Source organism: Natator depressus, chromosome 5 (assembly GCF_965152275.1).
Source record: "Natator depressus isolate rNatDep1 chromosome 5, rNatDep2.hap1, whole genome shotgun sequence".
In the NCBI taxonomy this organism is placed as follows: Eukaryota; Metazoa; Chordata; order Testudines; family Cheloniidae; genus Natator; species Natator depressus.
Window position 1 is genome coordinate 48389224 of NC_134238.1, and position 17494 is coordinate 48406717.

Below are 17494 nucleotides of genomic sequence, written 5' to 3' on the forward strand. Positions count from 1 at the left end.
AGCAAATATAAAATCACTGAGGATAAAATTTTCAGATGACAAAAAGATTGGTGGAGTGGTAAATAATGATGAGAATAGGGCAGTCATAAAGTGCAGTTTGGATCGCTTGGTAACCTGGCTGCATTCAAACTAAATACATTTTAATACAACCAAATGCAAAATTATCCATCTAGGAACAAGGAATCTAGTCCATGCCTACAGAATGGGGGATTGTATCCTGGAAAGCAGTGACTCTGAAAGGGATTTAAGGGTTATAGTGGACAATCAACTGAATGTGAGCTCCCAGTGTGATAATGTAGCAAAAAGGGCTAATGTGATCATTGGTTGTATAAACAGGGGAGCAGCTAGTATGAGCAGGGAGGTAATTTTACTTTTGTCTACAGCATTCGTGAGACAGATACTGCAATACTGCAGCTGGTGTCCATATATTAAAAAGGGTGTTGAAATATTGGAGAGGGTGCAGAAAAGAGACAAAAATTATTCAAGCAATGGAGGAAATGCCTCACAGTGAAAGATTTAAAGAGCTCAATCTGTTTATCTTATCACAAAGATTGAGCACTAACTTGATTATGGTGTATAAGGATCTTCATGGGGAGAAAATCCTAGGTATTAAAGGACTCTTTAATCTACTAGAGAAATTCATAACAAGAACCAATGGCTGGAAGGAAGCTGAAGCCAGACAAATTCAACGTAGAAAAAAGTCACAAATTTTGAATCCAAAGAGTAATTAAACATGGGAACAAGCTGCTAAGGGAAGTGGTTGATTCTCCATCTGTTAATGCCTTCAGATCAAGACTGTATATTTTTCTGGAAGTTATGTTTTAGTCAAACACAAGTTATTGGGCTCAATACAGGACTAATGGAGTGAAATGCAATTGCCTGTGAAATAGAAATCAGACTTAATAATCTAGTGGATCCTTCTAGCCCCAGACTCTATGAATCCACAAAAAGCAGCAATAAAAATTCAATGTATAATAAAGTGAAAAAGAGGGAAGTTTATAGGAATGACTGTAAATTAGCACTCATGAAATGCAGAAAACTGTTACAGGCAGCTAAAGGCATCAGTGAAAAATCTATGGCTAATAGGGATCAGGATAAGGAGGAGGTCTCCGCCCAGAAGAGAAAGTCTATTTAAGCCCGTGGGAGATCCCTCCATTTGGTCTTCAGCTGGCTAAAGAAAGAGCCTCTCCACCTCCAAGAAAGAAACTGGAACAAAGGACAACAATCACAGGGAGTGTGAGTGATTGCTGGACCCAGACTAGAAGGAGATCAGTCTGTAAAAGGAAGTCTACTGGAACTGGTGAGGTTTTGTCTGTATTCAGTTTTATTAGACATAGACTTGCGGGTTTTATTTTATTTTGCTTGGTTATTCACTTTGTTCTGTCTGTTACTACTTGGAAACACTTAATTCCTACTTTCTGTACTAATAAAATCACTTTTTACTTATTAATTAACCCAGAGTATGTATTAATACTTGGGGGGGGGGCGGCAAACAGCTGTGCATATCTCTCTATCAGTGTTATAGAGGGCGAACAATTTATAAGCTTTATACAGGGTAAAACAGATTTATTTAGGGTTTGGACCCCATTGGGAGTTGGGCATCTGAGTGTTAAAGACAGGCACACTTCTGTAAGCTGCTTTCAGTCAAGCCTACAGCTGGTAGGGGACGTTGGTTCAGACTTGGGTCTGGGTTTGCAGCAGGCGAGCAGGTCTGGCTCAAACCAGGCAGGGTGCTGGAGTCCCTAGCTGGCAGGGCAGGAAAGCAGGAGCAGAAGTAGTCTTGGCACATCAGGTGGCAGCTCCCAGGGGGTTTTTGTGATCTAACCCATCACAGTACATTCATATATTACATAGATAAAGAAATTCTTTGACTGTATATAATATTAGCAAGCCATTACTGGAATACTGTGTCCAGTTCTGGTGTCCACACTTTTTAAAGGATTTGGACAAATTCAGAAGGACTCAGCAAAAAGTTAGAAAAATTATTTGAGGTCTAGAAAACCCACCTTACAGTGAGAGACTTAAAAAGCTCAATTTATGTAATTTATCAAAAGGAAGATTAAGAGGTGATTTGTGTGATGCTGACAGACCAGGTGCCAGCTCATGCCAGGGTCCCCATGGCTCAACTGAATACTGACAAACACATAGCTGAAAAAAAACAAGTCTGGCTCATCTCTGTGTTAGTATTGTTAAAATAGGTTGCAGAATTATAGGAGTTTATGTCTTTAGACTTTATGGAATGCGTGTGAGTTGTTATATGCATTAATCTCACTTACAACATCTGTATTCCATATTGTAAGATAATAACTGAGTCTTTGCACTGTAGCCTCTGTAAGTTGTGTAAATCACCAGACAGGAGAGAGAGATTAACTACTGTGAAATGCTGGTCTCCAACAGAAGGGGTTATATCCTGCGCAGCAAGAAAGGCCCAATGACACTAGATAGACTAGAGTGGGACATTAATGCAGACAAAATACTTTGTTGTTTACTCCCGCTCCCCATTAAGATGAGTCTTGCAAGCAAATTCCTCCCATCAGCTGAGTTTGCACCTCAAAGCAGAAGAGGTGAAGGGAATAAAAACGACTAACACGGAGGAACTGGATCTCATTGCTGCTTGGACTCTGGGGACTAGTTTTCTAGGCATAAACAAGGGATCCCCAGTCTGGATTAGCCCTAAAGAGCTAATAGAGCTTGCTAATAAGCTTGCTTATTATATAAGCATATATTATCTTTTGAGATTTAAGATTTGTGTATAATTTACCTGCTTTAACCTTGTAAATAACCCTCTTGCCTCCTTTTCCTATTTAATAAATCTTTAAATAGTTTATTGTAGGATTGGATGCAAGCATTGTCTTTGGTTTGAGATCTAAAGTGTAATTGACCTGGAGTAAGTGACTGGTCCTTTGGGACTGGAAGCTGAATGCAGCTGTGATTCATGGTATAAGGGACCATCTATCACAAAGGCAGGCTTACCTAGGGACAAGATAGATTAACATGTCCAAGGGGACTGTCTGTGATGCCAGGTTAAGGCTGTTATAGTGCCCGTGGAATTTACACTTGATAATTGGCTGGTGAAATCTAAATACAGAACTCACATACAATTTGGTGTTGCTACCCCAGTTCTTAGCAGTCTGCCCTGACATTGGTGCCCACTCTCTTGAGTCACTGCAGGAAGCTTGACTTCTTGATCACAGTCTATAAATATCAACACTGGGAGAAGATTTCTGATAGCAAAGGGCTCTTTAATCTCTTAGACAAAGGCTTAGTAAGATCCAATGGCTGAAAGCTGAAACTAGACAAATTCAGACTAGAAGTAAGGTACACATTTTTAACAGTGAGGGCAATTAAGCATTGAAACATCTTACCTAGGGGTGTGCAAGAGACTCTGTCCCTTAAAGTCTTTAAGACAAGATGGGGTGCTTTCTAAAAGATATGCTCTAGCTCAGGGGTGCCCAACCTACGCCCCCCTGCCCAGAGCATTTCATAAGGCTCTCAGCCTGCTTCAATACAATATACTAGTGTTTTGTCATCATGTTGACATAATTTTAGTTTACACAAGTGTGTAAATAGGTTGTTTCTATGTACAGTATTACATACAGTATCTAAATACATATGAAACAAGCTGAACTTAAAAGCTAAACCAGTATAGATTATTTTAAAACTTGTTAAAATATGTGGAATCTGTTTGACCCACACAAGGTCTGGCTTAGATTTATGTGGCCCTCCTGTGTAATTAGGTTGGGCACCACTGTTCTAGCTCAACCAGAAATAATGGACTTGAAGCAGGAATCACTTGCTGAAATTCTATGACTTGTGTTATGCAGGAACGTTCCTTCTGGCCTTAAAATCTATTAATCTATAGCATATAAGAACATAAGAATGGCCCTATTGGGTCAGACCAAAGGTCCATCTAGCCCAGTGGCCAATGCCAGGTTCCCCAGAGGGAATGAACAGAACAGGTAATCATCAAGTGATCCATCCCCTGTCGCTCATTCCCAGGTTCTGGCAAACAGAGGCTAGGGACACCATTCCTGCCCATCCTGGCTAATAGCCATTGATGGACCTATCCTCCATGAATTTATCTAGTTCTTTTTTGAACCCTGTTATAGTCTTGGCCTTCACAACATCCTCCAGCAAGGAGTTCCACAGGTTGACTGTGCATTGTGTGAAGAAATATTTCCTTTTATTTCTTTTAAACGTGCAGCCAATTAATTTCATTTGACGACCCCTAGTTCTTGTGTTATGAGAAGTAGTAAACAACACTTCCTTATCTACTTTCTCTACACCAGTCATGATTTTATAGACATCAATCATATCTCCCCTCAGCCATCTCTTTTCCAAGCTGAAAAGTCCCAGTTTTATTAATCTCTCCTCATACGGAAATCGTTCCATACCCCTAATGATTTTTATTGCCCTTTTCTGAACCTTTTCCAATTCCAATATATCTTTTTTGAGATGAGGTAACCACATCTGCACACAGTATTCAAGATGTGGGAGTACCATGGATTTATATAGAGGCAACATGATATTTTCTGTCCTATTATCTATCCCTTTCTTAATTATTCCCAGCATTCTGTTCACTTTTTTGACTGCCACTGCATATTGAGTGGATTTTTTCAGAGAACTATCCACAATGACTACAAGATCTCTTTCTTGAGTGCTAACAGCTAATTTAGACCCCATCATTTTATACGTATATTGGGATTATGGTTTCCAATGTGCATTACTTTGCATTTATCAACATTAAATTTCATCTGCTATTTTGTTTCCCAGTCTCCCAGTTTTGAGAGGTCCTTTTGTAGCTGTCTGGGTCTTAACTATCATTAGTAATTTTGTTTCATCTGCAAATTTTGCCACCTCACCATTTACCCATCTTTTCCAGATAATTTATGAATATGTTGAATAAAACTGGTCCCAGAACAGACCCCTGTGGGACACCACTATTTACCTCTCTCCATTCTGAAAACTGACCATTTATACCTACCCTTTGTTTCCTATCTTTTAACTAGTTACCAATCCATGAGAGCACCTTCCCTCTTATCCCATGGCAGCTTACTTTGCATAAGAGCCTTTGGTGAGGAACCTTGTCAAAGGCTTTCTGAAAATCTAAGTATACTATAGCCACTGGATCGCCTTGGTCCACATGCTTGTTGACCCCCTCAAAGAATTCTAGTAGATTGGTGAGGTATGATTTCCCTTTACTAAAACCATGTTGACTCTTCTTCAGCAAATGATGTTCATCTATATATAGGTGTCTAATTCTTGTTTAGGCACTCTGAAATCCTGATGTGGAAGGTACCATATAAATATCATGTAAAATGCTGATAAACTCCAGAATCACTTTGCAAGAGACAAAGGTTTCTTCATTCTCCTTTTTTAAAATACAACCCTGTTTTTTACATCATATAACAAACATTGATCTTTTCACAAGTGAGAGAGGTAGAAGAGAATTAGTCCTTTCCCCAGTAGCTAGTGTGACAGATCATAATAACCTAAGAAAATCATCATAACCGAAGAATACTGATATGCAACTTAGGCTTGGTCTACAGTACAGTTAGGTCGACATAAGGCAGTTTATATCGACCTAACTATGTCAGTGTCTACATTACAGCCTTGCTCCCACCGATGTAAGTGCCCTACTACACTGACATAATAACTCCACCTCCACGAGAGGTGTAGGGCATAGGTCGGTATAGTTAGGGCAACATAGTGTCTGTGTAGACACTGTGCTCCTTACATTGGATCTTGTCTCTCTTACATTGGCTGTTGGTGGAGCCATGAAATTGACAAGAAAGTCAGCTCCCAGCTCCCAAGCCGCATTGCTGCATGGTCTCCAATCCAAGCTGGGCTGCTGCCCCGGCTCCCCACTAGGAGCCCTACAGCCCCCACAGGTTCCCAGCTCCCCAATCCCTGCCGGGAGCACAGCAGCCGACTGGACTCCAGGCATGGATCTCCCCACCAGAGGCAAGAAGCCCAGGAGCAGCTGAGGTCCCAGTGGGGAGCTGCGTGGAGCTGAAACCTTGGCTTTTAGTCCCCAACACTGCCCCTCTTCAGTCGGTGGAAGCGCTCCTGGTGAAAACACACACCACCGACAGAAGGAGGGTAGTGTGGACGTCAGCCATTGCAGAAATTACTGCATTGGCTGTAAGTCAACCTAATATTGGTCAACTTAATTTTGTAGTGTAGACATGCCCTTAGTTATTGTGATAGATTGTATAACTTACACTGAGAGTAGTGGAACGTTTATTATATGCTTATATTGCTCGATTTCACTGAGGTCTGTGCAGGAAGACAACACAATGGATCCCCAGATAAGAATGTCCAGGCACACACTTGAAAGACAATGGGGCAGACTGTTAGCTTCAAGGATCATGTCTTTAACAAATTGCAAGCTTTGTTTTACCAAAGCTGGGAGCCTGGAGATCAAAAGAAAAGTCAAAAAGCTCTTCTTTCTCAGGAGAACAAGAGGGGTCAGTTGTCAGCAGCTGTCAGGAAGATAGGCTGACACAGAGAGAGGCTCTGTGCAGGCATTTAAAAGAGTTGGATCTTTCCCCAGATCCAGGGAATGGTAAGCCGTAGGGAAAGGCAGATATGCAGATAGACTGCTTGATTTTTCTGAAGATCTGTTTTTCTTAAATATTTTGTTCGAAATAAATAATAATTTGCTTCAAAAAGGCTGTTTGGTTACTGCTTACCATTATCATTGCTTCTGGAGGGAACAGAATTGCAGGTGCTGAAGATAAATCAGGCCAGCTGAGGTAACAACTGTTAGCACCTGGGGCCTGCAGCCCAAGGCCCAATCTGAGAGTGGAAGAACCAAGTGACTCCACTCCAAGAAGGAGGTGATGGCTTGAGGCCCAATAACTGAGGGGCTTCAAGCCATCAAAGAGATCAGGAGATGTCAGAGCTCAGGAACTGTGACAACCACTGTGGGCCAGATTTTCTGAATAATTCAGCTCCCACTTAGACACCAAAATAACTGGTAGTTGGGTACTGAGCTCTTTCTGACCATTTAACTTGTGGAATGTTCTTTAGACAAACTAACATAATGCCAAAAAAATCATTAAATGAGCCAGGTTTTTATGGGCAGCATTTGGAATAGACGTTTCACTGACAGAATGAGAGAGAAAACATAAAATGTCAATCCCCAAACAGCCACTTTAAACTGAAGTTTAGTTTATCCAAGAAAAGAAAGACAGACAGGTGAGTGTGGTCAAGAATCCTAGCCAGATTGCACATGTCATGTAATAAGACATGTTCATTCTCCTTGCAAAGGGAATGCCTTTCTCCCTCTCTCTTTCTCACTCTTTTAGGGAAGAGAGACAGCGCTGAATTCAGGCTGGCAAAAACAGACGCAATTCTCATTGATTTCAGTTAGCAATGTGTCTGTTTATACCAGCGCTGAATTTGGCCCCCAAAAGTTTAATATCAATATCTCTGTTAAAATTCAATATGATCCTGGTTATGAACCTGATCCATCTTCACTGAAGGGAATTAGTCTTTCCATTGATTTCAATGGTGGTTGAATCAGGCCCTTTACAAATTGCTTCGGTGACACTGATAGTATGTCTTCACTGCAGAGTTAACCTGCCCACTTTGCAGGGAGGACACAGGCTCAATCACTTGAGTGCTGATACTCTTCCAATACCTACCCACAGTTCCCCCACGTGCCCGGAAAGACAGACAGACAAGTTCTCCCACAATTCATTGAGAATGAATGTGCCTCACTTGCTGGAAGTGCAAAGAACCATGGGATATACCCCCAGAAGTCCTAGCGACACACATGGGAGAATGCAGCATCAGGGAGGACACAGTACCTCGGGTGGGCCTTGAGGTGTGGCTGCTCGCTCCCAGGCTAGGCTGACCCGTGAACCAATCACACAAGTTAACTCTGCAGTAAAGACATACCCTAAATCAGTTTGGATAATCGAGAGTCAATACAAAAGGAATTAACAGCTAATCAGGATTCTACTGCATTAAGTGGGAGAAAACAAGTTAATGCCTTTTCTAATAATAATCCTCACCAATATGTGAGAAACCCAATAACATCGTTTCAGTCATGTACTTTAAGGGAATACAGGAACTCCTCACTTAACGTTGTAGTTCTGTTCCTGAAAAATGCGACTTTAAGTGAAATGATGTTAAGCGAATCCAATTTCCCCATAAGAATTAATGTAAATGAGGGGGTTAGGTTCCAGGGACATTTTTTTCACCAGACAAAAGACTATATATTATATACACACACAGTATAAGTTTTAAACAAACAATTTAATACTGGTACACGGTGATGATGATTGTGAAGCTTGGTTGAGGTGGTGGAGTAAGAGGGTGGGATATTTCCCAGGAAATGCCTTACTGCTAAAAGATGAACTAGCAATTGGCTGAGCCCTCAAGGGTTAACTCTCACACTCTACAAGACAGCAGGAAAGGAGGGAGGGCAGACAGAGATACACACCTTAGAATAATAGAATATCAGGGTTGGAAGGGACCTCAGGAGGTCATCTAGTCCAACCCCCTGCTCAAAGCAGGACCGATCCCCAGCTAAATCATCTCAGCCAGGGCTTTGTCAAGCCTGACCTTAAAAACTTCTAAGGAAGGAGATTCCACCACCTCCGTAGGTAATGCATTCCAGTGTTTCACCGCCCTCGTAGTGAAAAAGTTTTTCCTAATATCCAACCTAAATCTCCCCCACTGCAACTTGAGACCATTACTCCTTGTTCTGTCATCTGCTACCACTGAGAACAGTCTAGAGCCATCCTCTTTGGAACCCCCTTTCAGGTAGTTGAAAGCAGCTATCAAATCCCCCCTCATTCTTCTCTTCTGAAGACTAAACATCCCCAGTTCCCTGAACCTCTCCTCATAAGTCATGTGTTCCAGTCCCCTAATCATTTTTGTTGCCCTCCGCTGGACTCTTTCCAATTTTTCCAATCCTTCTTGTAGTGTGGGGCCCGAAACTGGACACAGTACTCCAGATGAGGCCTCACCAATGTTGAATAGAGGGAAACGATCATGTCCCTCGATCTGCTGGCAATGCCCCTACTTATACATCCCCAAATGCCATTGGCCTTCTTGGCAACAAGGGCACACTGTTGACTCATATCCAACTTCTCGTCCACTGTAACCCCTAGGTCCTTTTCTGCAGAACTGCTGCTGCGCCATTCAGTCCCTAGTCTGTAGCGGTGCTTGTGTGTGTGTGTGTATGTGTGAGAGAGAGATGCACATTTCCCCTTTAAGTACACTGCCTTGTTAATTAGATCAGCAAGCTGAGCCACAGCTGCTGCCAAGGCAAGGTCCCTCCCTCTTGTCACGTGTCCCTGCTCTATGGAAGATGGGGTAAGTTGGGTGCAGGAGTAGGAGCACCCTGACATTAGCCCCCTTCTTCCTTCCCTCTCCCTCCCCCCGCCAGCAAGCAGGAGTCTCGGGGAGGAGCTCCAAAGCCGAGGGCAGGAGCAGCACATGGCAGTCGGGGGAGGGACAGCTGAACTGCCAGCAATTGATAGCCTACTGGGCAGCTGCTGCACAGGGAACTTAGGGGAGCAGGGAGCTGCTAGGGGGGAGCTGCTAAGAGGGCTGCCGGTCCACCCTGGTTCTCACCACCCACCAGCTAGCTGCAAGGGGCTGCTCTTCCTACAAGCAGTGGACAAAGCAGGCGGCTGCCAAACAACGTTAGAAGGGAGAATTGCACAACTTTAAATGAGCATGTTCCCTAATTGATCAGCAACGTAACAACAGAACAAGAAACAACGTTAACCGGGGACGACTTTAAATGAGGAGTTCCGGTATTTGAGATGCTGCAGTTCCCAGAAAGGAGGAAGTGAAAAGCATCCACTAAACCCATCTTCTGAAGCAGGCAGAAGGATCTTCTTTTGGATAGATAGACCAAAGTGATATCCCCAGATCTCAAGCTTTTTATTTTTTTTACGATGGAGTTACCACCAGGAATGCCCAGTGCTTAACCCTCAGCAGTAGACTGAATGGTAACTACTGGAAAGTTAAGCTCCAAGAAGAGGCATGTGATTTAATAGCAGAAGAATTAATGACCTGAGAACCCTCACTGTTGAGAACTAGGGGTCTAAAAGGGATATTGTCACCTGAGTGAGCTAAGAAGAGCCTCCCAAAAAAAACTCAGGCTGTGTAGTGGGGCATCTGCCCCCCTATGGCAGAAGAGGGGTTACAGGAGCCCCGAGGAGGCAGTGCAGGGGACAGCCAATTAGAAAAGGGCTTGTAGAGACAGCCAGTCGGGAGAAGGTTTAGAGAGAGACAGCCAATAAGGGCCAGGCTGCACCATATAAGAAGGGCTGCTGAACAGAGCAGCTTCAATCACTCCCTGGAGTTTGAGGAGGGAGGGCTGGCTGCCCTGAAGGAGAAAGAAGAGAAAGCATTATGGCCAAAGCAGTGCTGGGCAGGGTCAGGGGAGCATGACTGAGTGAGACTGAAGCCCTGATATAAGGGTGGAGAAGGCACCAGGGAAACAGACAGAAGGGGTTGGAGGTGACACAGCACATGACTGTAGGCTAGAGCAGTGGTTCTCAAAGCCGGTCTGCCGCTTGTTCAGGGAAAGCCCCTGGTGGGCCAGACCAGTTTGTTTACCTGCCATGTCTGCAGGTTCGGCCGATCACGGCTCCCACTGGCTGCGGTTCACCACTCCAGACTAGCACGTCCCTTGGCCCGTGCTGCTTCCCGCAGCCCACATTGGCCTGGAGCGGCGAACCGCAGCCAGTGGGAGCCGCGATCGGCTGAACATGCGGATGCAGCAGGTAAACAAACTGGTCCGGCCCGGCAGGGACTTTCCCTGAACAAGCAGCAGACCGGCTTTGAGAACCACTGGGTTAGAGGGTCCCAGGGCCAGGACCTGGAGTAGCAGGAGGGCCAGGTTCCCCACCCACTTTGGCTCCAGTTGCCACTGACAGAGGTGGCTAGACCCTGGACTGCAGCCTGTCACTGAGGCAAGTGGTAGGGCAGAGGACTGCTGGCCCCCCGAAGGAGGGAGGAGAGAACCAAGGCGTAGCCAGAGGGCTATGTCCAGAAGAGGACACTGCAGTCCTGAGAGCAACATGGGTTCTGGCAACAGAAGCAATGGTGGCGAGACGCCACTAGATGTGGGTGCACTGGTGAACCAGAGCTAATTCCCAGGGGGGCCAGCAGGAGGTGCTGCAGTAGTGAGTCGTGCCCCGTTACAGGTTTGTTTTGAATGTAACCTACTTCAGTTCATCAGGCAAGATGCTGGAATAGCTATGAGAAAGGTGCTTAAAAAAACAAAAGCGTTTCACAACATATGATCACTATAATAGCTAGCTCCATTCTCTCAAGAGTGCCTCTTTTCAGACATTGCCAAGCATGCTGTTGATGTATACAAATAATAGATATGTAAATATAACTATAAGGAAGAAGCTAATTACAACAGTCTCAAACAGGAGCATATTGTGATAGTGGTGTGCTGAATCTGATGAGAAGCCATCTGTCAGCAGACGGCAGCATGAAGCATCTGCTCAGAATGAATCTGCTGCTCTCTCTCCTGAGCGCAGGATGAGCGGTGACAGCATGAGGGAAGGTTCAGGCAGTTGGGAGGACAGCTCGGGGGGAGTGGGTCAGTGAGACAGGAGCTAGAACCTAAGCTGGGTTAAAGTGTCTTAGCCCTGGTCTACACTAGGACTTTAGGTCGAATTTAGCAGCATTAAATCGATGTAAACCTGCACCCGTCCACACGATGAAGCCCTTTATTTCGACTTAAAGGGCTCTTAAAATCGATTTCCTTACTCCACCCCTGACAAGTGGATTAGCGCTTAAATCGGCCTTGCCGGGTCGAATTTGGGGTACTGTGGACACAATTCGACGGTATTGGCCTCCGGGAGCCATCCCAGAGTGCTCCATTGTGACCGCTCTGGACAGCACTCTCAACTCAGATGCACTGGCCAGGTAGACAGGAAAAGAACTGCGAACTTTTGAATCTCATTTCCTGTTTGGCCAGCGTGGCAAGCTGCAGGTGACCATGCAGAGCTCATCAGCAGCGGTGACCATGATGGAGTCTCAGAATCGCAAAAGAGCTCCAGCATGGACCGAACGGGAGGTACGGGATCTGATCGCTGTATGGGGAGAGGAATCCGTGCTATCAGAACTCCGTTCCAGTTTTCGAAATGCCAAAACCTTTGTCAAAATCTCCCAGGGCATGAAGGACAGAGGCCATAACAGGGACCCGAAGCAGTGCCGCGTGAAACTGAAGGAGCTGAGGCAAGCCTACCAGAAAACCAGAGAGGCGAACGGCCGCTCCGGGTCAGAGCCCCAAACATGCCGCTTCTATGATGAGCTGCATGCCATTTTAGGGGGTTCAGCCACCACTACCCCAGCCGTGTTGTTTGACTCCTTCAATGGAGATGGAGGCAATACTGAAGCAGGTTTTGGGGATGAAGAAGATGATGATGATGACGAGGTTGTAGATAGCTCACAGCAAGCAAGCGGAGAAACCGGTTTTCCCAACAGCCAGGAACTGTTTCTCACCCTGGACCTGGAGCCAGTACCCCCTGAACCCACCCAAGGCTGCCTCCTGGACCCAGCAGGCGGAGAAGGGACCTCCGGTGAGTGTATCTTTTAAAATACTATACATGGTTTAAAAGCAAGCATGTGAAAGGATTACTTTGCCCTGGCATTCGCGGCTCTCCTGGATATACTCCCAAAGCCTTTGCAAAAGGTTTCTGGGGAGGGCAGACTTATTGCGTCCTTCATGGTAGGACACTTTACCACTCCAGGCCAGTAACACGTACTCGGGAATCATTGTACAACAAAGCATTGCAGTGTATGTTTGCTGGCGTTCAAGCAACATCCGTTCTTTATCTCTCTGTGTTATCCTCAGGAGAGTGAGATATAATCCATGGTCACCTGGTTGAAATAGGGTGCTTTTCTTCAGGGGACACTCAGAGGAGCCCATTCCTGCTGGGCTGTTTGCCTGCGGCTGAACAGAAATGTTCCCCGCTGTTAGCCACAGGGAGGGTGGAGGGTGGAGGGGGGAGGGTTGAGGGGGTAGCCACGCGGTGGGGGGAGGCAAAATGCGACCTTGTAACGAAAGCACATGTGCTAGGTATGTAATGTTAACAGCAAGGTTTACCCTGAAAGAGTGTAGCCAGTGTTTTATAAAATGTGTCTTTTTAAATACCGCTGTCCCTTTTCTTTTCTCCACCAGCTGCATGTGTTTCAATGATCACAGGATCTTCTCCTTCCCAGAGGCTAGTGAAGATTAGAAAGAAAAAAAAACGCACTCGAGATGAAATGTTCTCCGAGCTCATGCTGTCCTCCCACACTGACAGAGCACAGACGAATGCGTGGAGGCAAATAATGTCAGACTGCAGGAAAGCACAAAATGACCAGGAGGAGAGGTGGCGGGCTGAAGAGAGTAAGTGGCGGGCTGAAGAGAGGGCTAAAGCTCGAATGTGGCGGCAGCGTGATGAGAGGAGGCAGGATTCAATGCTGAGGCTGCTAGAGGACCAAACCAGTATGCTCCAGTGTATGGTTGAGCTGCAGCAAAGGCAGCTGGAGCACAGACTGCCACTACAGCCCCTGTGTAACCAACCGCCCTCCTCCCCAAGTTCCATAGCCTCCACACCCAGACGCCCAAGAACGCGGTGGGGGGGCCACCGGCCAACCAGCCACTCCACCACAGAGGATTGCCCAAAAAAAAGAAGGCTGGCATTCAATAAATTTTAAAGTTGTAAAACTTTTAAAGTGCTGTGTGGCATTTTCCTTCCCTCCTCCACCACCCCTCCTGGGCTACCTTGGTAGTCATCCCCCTATTTGTGTGATGAATGAATAAAGAATGCATGAATGTGAAGCAACAATGACTTTATTGCCTCTGCAAGCGGTGATCAAAGGGAGGAGGGGAGGGTGGTTAGCTTACAGGGAAGTAGAGTGAACCAAGGGGCGGGGGGTTTCATCAAGGAGAAACAAACAGAACTTTCACACCGTAGCCTGGCCAGTCATGAAACTGGTTTTCAAAGCCTCTCTGATGCGTACCGCACCCTCCTGTGCTCTTCTAACCGCCCTGGTGTCTGGCTGCGCGTAACCAGCAGCCAGGCGATTTGCCTCAACCTCCCACCCCGCCATAAACGTCTCCCCCTTACTCTCACAGATATTGTGGAGCACACAGCAAGCAGTAATAACAGTGGGAATATTGGTTTCGCCAGTGCGCCTTTAAACGTCCAAATGCACATTCTACCACCATTCTGCACTTGCTCAGCCTGTAGTTGAACAGCTCCTGACTGCTGTCCAGGCTGCCTGTGTACGGCTTCATGAGCCATGGCATTAAGGGGTAGCTGGGTCCCCAAGGATACATATAGGCATTTCTACATCACCAACAGTTATTTTCTGGTCTGGGAATAAAGTCCCTTCTTGAAGCTTTTGAAACAGACCAGAGTTCCTGAAGATGCGAGCGTCATGTACCTTTCCCGGCCATCCCACGTTGATGTTGGTGAAACGTCCCTTGTGATCCACCAGAGCTTGCAGCACTATTGAAAAGTACCCCTTGCGGTTTATGTACTCGGCGGCTTGGTGCTCCGGTGCCAAGATAGGGATATGGGTTCCATCTATGGCCCCACCACAGTTAGGGAATCCCATTGCAGCAAAGCCATCCACTAGGACCTGCACATTTCCCAGGGTCACTACCCTTGATATCAGCAGATCTTTGATTGCGTGGGCTACTTGCATCACAGCAGCCCCCACAGTAGATTTGCCCACTCCAAATTGATTCCCAACTGACCGGTAGCTGTCTGGCGTTGCAAGCTTCCACAGGGCTATCGCCACTCGCTTCTCAACTGTGAGGGCTGCTCTCATCTTGGTATTCATGCGCTTCAGGGCAGAGGAAAGCAAGTCACAAAGTTCCATGAAAGTGCCCTTACGCATGCGAAAGTTTCGCAGCCACTGTTAATCGTCCCAGACCTGCAACACTATGCGGTCCCACCAGTCTGTACTTGTTTCCCGAGCCCAGAATCGGCGTTCCACAGCATGAACCTGCCCCATTAGCACCATGATGCATGCATTGGCAGGGCCCATGCTTTCAGAGAAATCTGTGTCCATGTCCTGATCACTCACGTGACCGCGCTGACGTCGCCTCCTCGCCCGGTAGCGCTTTGCCAGGTTCTGGTGCTGCATATACTGCTGGATAATGCGTGTGGTGTTTAATGTGCTCCTAATTGCCAAAGTGAGCTGAGCGGCCTCCATGCTTGCCTTGGTATGGTGTCCGCACAGAAAAAAGGCGCGGAATGATTGTCTGCCGTTGCTCTGACGGAGGGAGGGGCGACTGACGACACGGCTTACAGGGTTGGCTTCAGGGGGCTAAAATCCACAAAGGGGGTGGCTTTACATCAAGGAGTAGTTCAGGCAGGACTTCACGGAGGGTTCCAATAAGAAATGGTGCACCTAAGTTATTGTTCTTATTGGAACAAGGAGGTTAGCCTGGCCTCTGATTGATACATGGCTAGATTTACCTCGCTGCACCTTCTCTGTGAGTGACTGCAGTGTGACCTAGAGGAATGAGTCCCCTAGACAGGGGAGAAGACAAATGAGTACAAAACAAATCTGGTCTATTTCTTGTTTTGATCCACTCCATCTATCTTTTACATCTTTGGCTGGCAGCAGACGGTGCAGAAGGACTGCAAGCCATCCACATCTCATGGCTGCTCGGCAGAAGATGGTACAGTACGACTGCTAGCCATCCTCATCTCTTGCCTGCCTGGCAGAAGATGGCACAGTACGATTGCTAGCCATCATCATCTCTTGCCTGCCCGGCAGAAGATGGTACAATACGATTGCTAGCCATCGTCATCTCTTGCCTGCCCAGCAGAAGATGGTACAATACAACTGCTAGCAATCCGTATTGCCTGCCTGCTCACCATAAGACGGTTCAATACGACTGACTGCAGGACTAAAGAGAATGACCTGGTCAAGTCACCAAAAATTTAGTCCCTGCGCCCATGTCTGCCCAGGCGCTCCCAGCCGACGTGGCCAGGAGCACCTCGGACATGACGAGGACGGCTATCAGTCATACTGCACCATCTGCTGCCAGAAGGCAATGGGTTGCTGCTACTGTGTAGCAATGCCGTACCGCGTCTGCCAGCACCCAGGAGACATACGGTGACGGTTACCTGAGCGGGCTCCATGCTTGCGGTGGTATGGCGTCCGCACAGGTAACTCAGGAAAAAAGGCGCGAAACGATTGTCTGCCCTTGCCTTCACGGAGGGAGGGAGGGAACGGGGGCCGGACAATATGTACCCAGAACCACCCGCGACAATGTTTTAGCCCAATCAGAGTGCTCCATTGGGCTGCTCTGGACAGCACTCTCAACTCAGATGCACGATTGTTTGCTGTTGCTCTGACGCAGGGAGGGGCGACTGAGGACACGGCTTACAGGGTTGACTTCACGGAGGGTTCCAATAAGAAATGGTGCACCTAAGTTATTGTTCTTATTGGAACAAGGAGGTTAGCCTGGCCTCTGATTGATACATGGCTAGATCTACCTCGCTGCACCTTCTCTGTGAGTGACTGCAGTGTGACCTAGAGGAATGAGTCCCCTAGACAGGGGAGAAGGCAAATGAGTACAAAACAAATCTGGTCTATTTCTTGTTTTGATCCACTCCATCTATCTTTTACATCTTTGGCTGGCAGCAGACGGTGCAGAAGGACATATTGCCTGCCTGCTCACCATAAGACGGTTCAATAGGACTGACTGCCGGACTTAAGAGAATGACCTGGTCAAGTCACTAAAAATTTAGTCCCTGCGCCCATGTCTGCCCAGGCGCTCCTGATCGACCTCACACAGGCGACCAGGAGTACCTCGGACATGACGAGGACGGCTACCAGTCGTATTGTACCGTCTGCTGCCACAAGGCAATGGGTTGCTGCTACTGTGTAGCAATGCTGTACCGCGTCTGCCAGCACCCAGGAGACATACGGTGACGGTTACCTGAGTGGGCTCCATGCTTGCGGTGGTATGGCGTCCGCACAGGTAACTCAGGAAAAAAGGCGCGAAACGATTGTCTGCCCTTGCTTTCACGGAGGGAGGGAGGGAGGGAAGGGGGGACTGACGATATGTACCCAGAACCACCCGCGACAATGTTTCAGCCCCATCAGGCATTGGGATCTCAACCCAGAATTCCAATGGGCAGCGGAGACTGCGGGAACTGTGGGATAGCTATCCACAGTGCAACGCTCCGGAAGTCGACTCTAGCCTTGGTACTGTGGAAGCACTCCGCCGAGTTAATGCACTTAATGCACTTCTGTGGGGACACACACACTCGAATATATAAAACCGATTTCTAAAAAACCGACTTCTATAAATTCGACCTTATTCCGTAGTGTAGACATACCCTTAGATTCCTTGACTTCAGTGGAGCTATGGCGATTTACATCCGCGGAGGTTCTGCCTCAGGGTGTCGTAAGGATCTGGGAGAAGAGTTGCACTGAAGGCAGAGTGAGTCAGAGCAGCCATGTGCTAGAAACTGTGGCCTAGCAG

The 17494-nt window shown here is 46.7% G+C and overlaps 1 protein-coding gene and 1 long non-coding RNA gene across 2 annotated transcripts in view; both read left to right on the top strand.

Moving 5' to 3' along the window:
- The first annotated feature begins 1164 nt into the window (after window positions 1-1164).
- Window positions 1165-17494, top strand: part of LOC141988149 (uncharacterized) — a 39601-nt gene continuing 23271 nt past the window's right edge. The window contains exon 1 of the long non-coding RNA XR_012639674.1: window positions 1165-1300. This is a non-coding gene — a long non-coding RNA (uncharacterized LOC141988149). The remainder of the gene's footprint in view (window positions 1301-17494) is intronic.
- On the top strand, window positions 12017-17491 carry LOC141987890 (uncharacterized). Its single transcript, XM_074953734.1, has 3 exons — window positions 12017-12572; window positions 13175-13483; window positions 17370-17491. The coding sequence occupies exons 1-3, from the start codon at window positions 12017-12019 to the stop codon at window positions 17489-17491; spliced, it is 987 nt and encodes a 328-aa protein (XP_074809835.1).

What these genes read in the sequence shown, in the direction of transcription:
- LOC141987890 (XM_074953734.1), top strand. Translation starts at nt 12,017, where the DNA reads ATGATGGAGTCTCAGAATCGCAAAAGAGCTCCAGCATGGACCGAACGG. An exon ending in AGGCGGAGAAGGGACCTCCG is followed by an intron (nt 12,573 to 13,174) that starts GTGAGTGTATCT and finishes TTTCTCCACCAG; the next exon opens with CTGCATGTGTTTCAATGATC. An exon ending in GCTGCTAGAGGACCAAACCA is followed by an intron (nt 13,484 to 17,369) that starts GTATGCTCCAGT and finishes CCTTGACTTCAG; the next exon opens with TGGAGCTATGGCGATTTACA.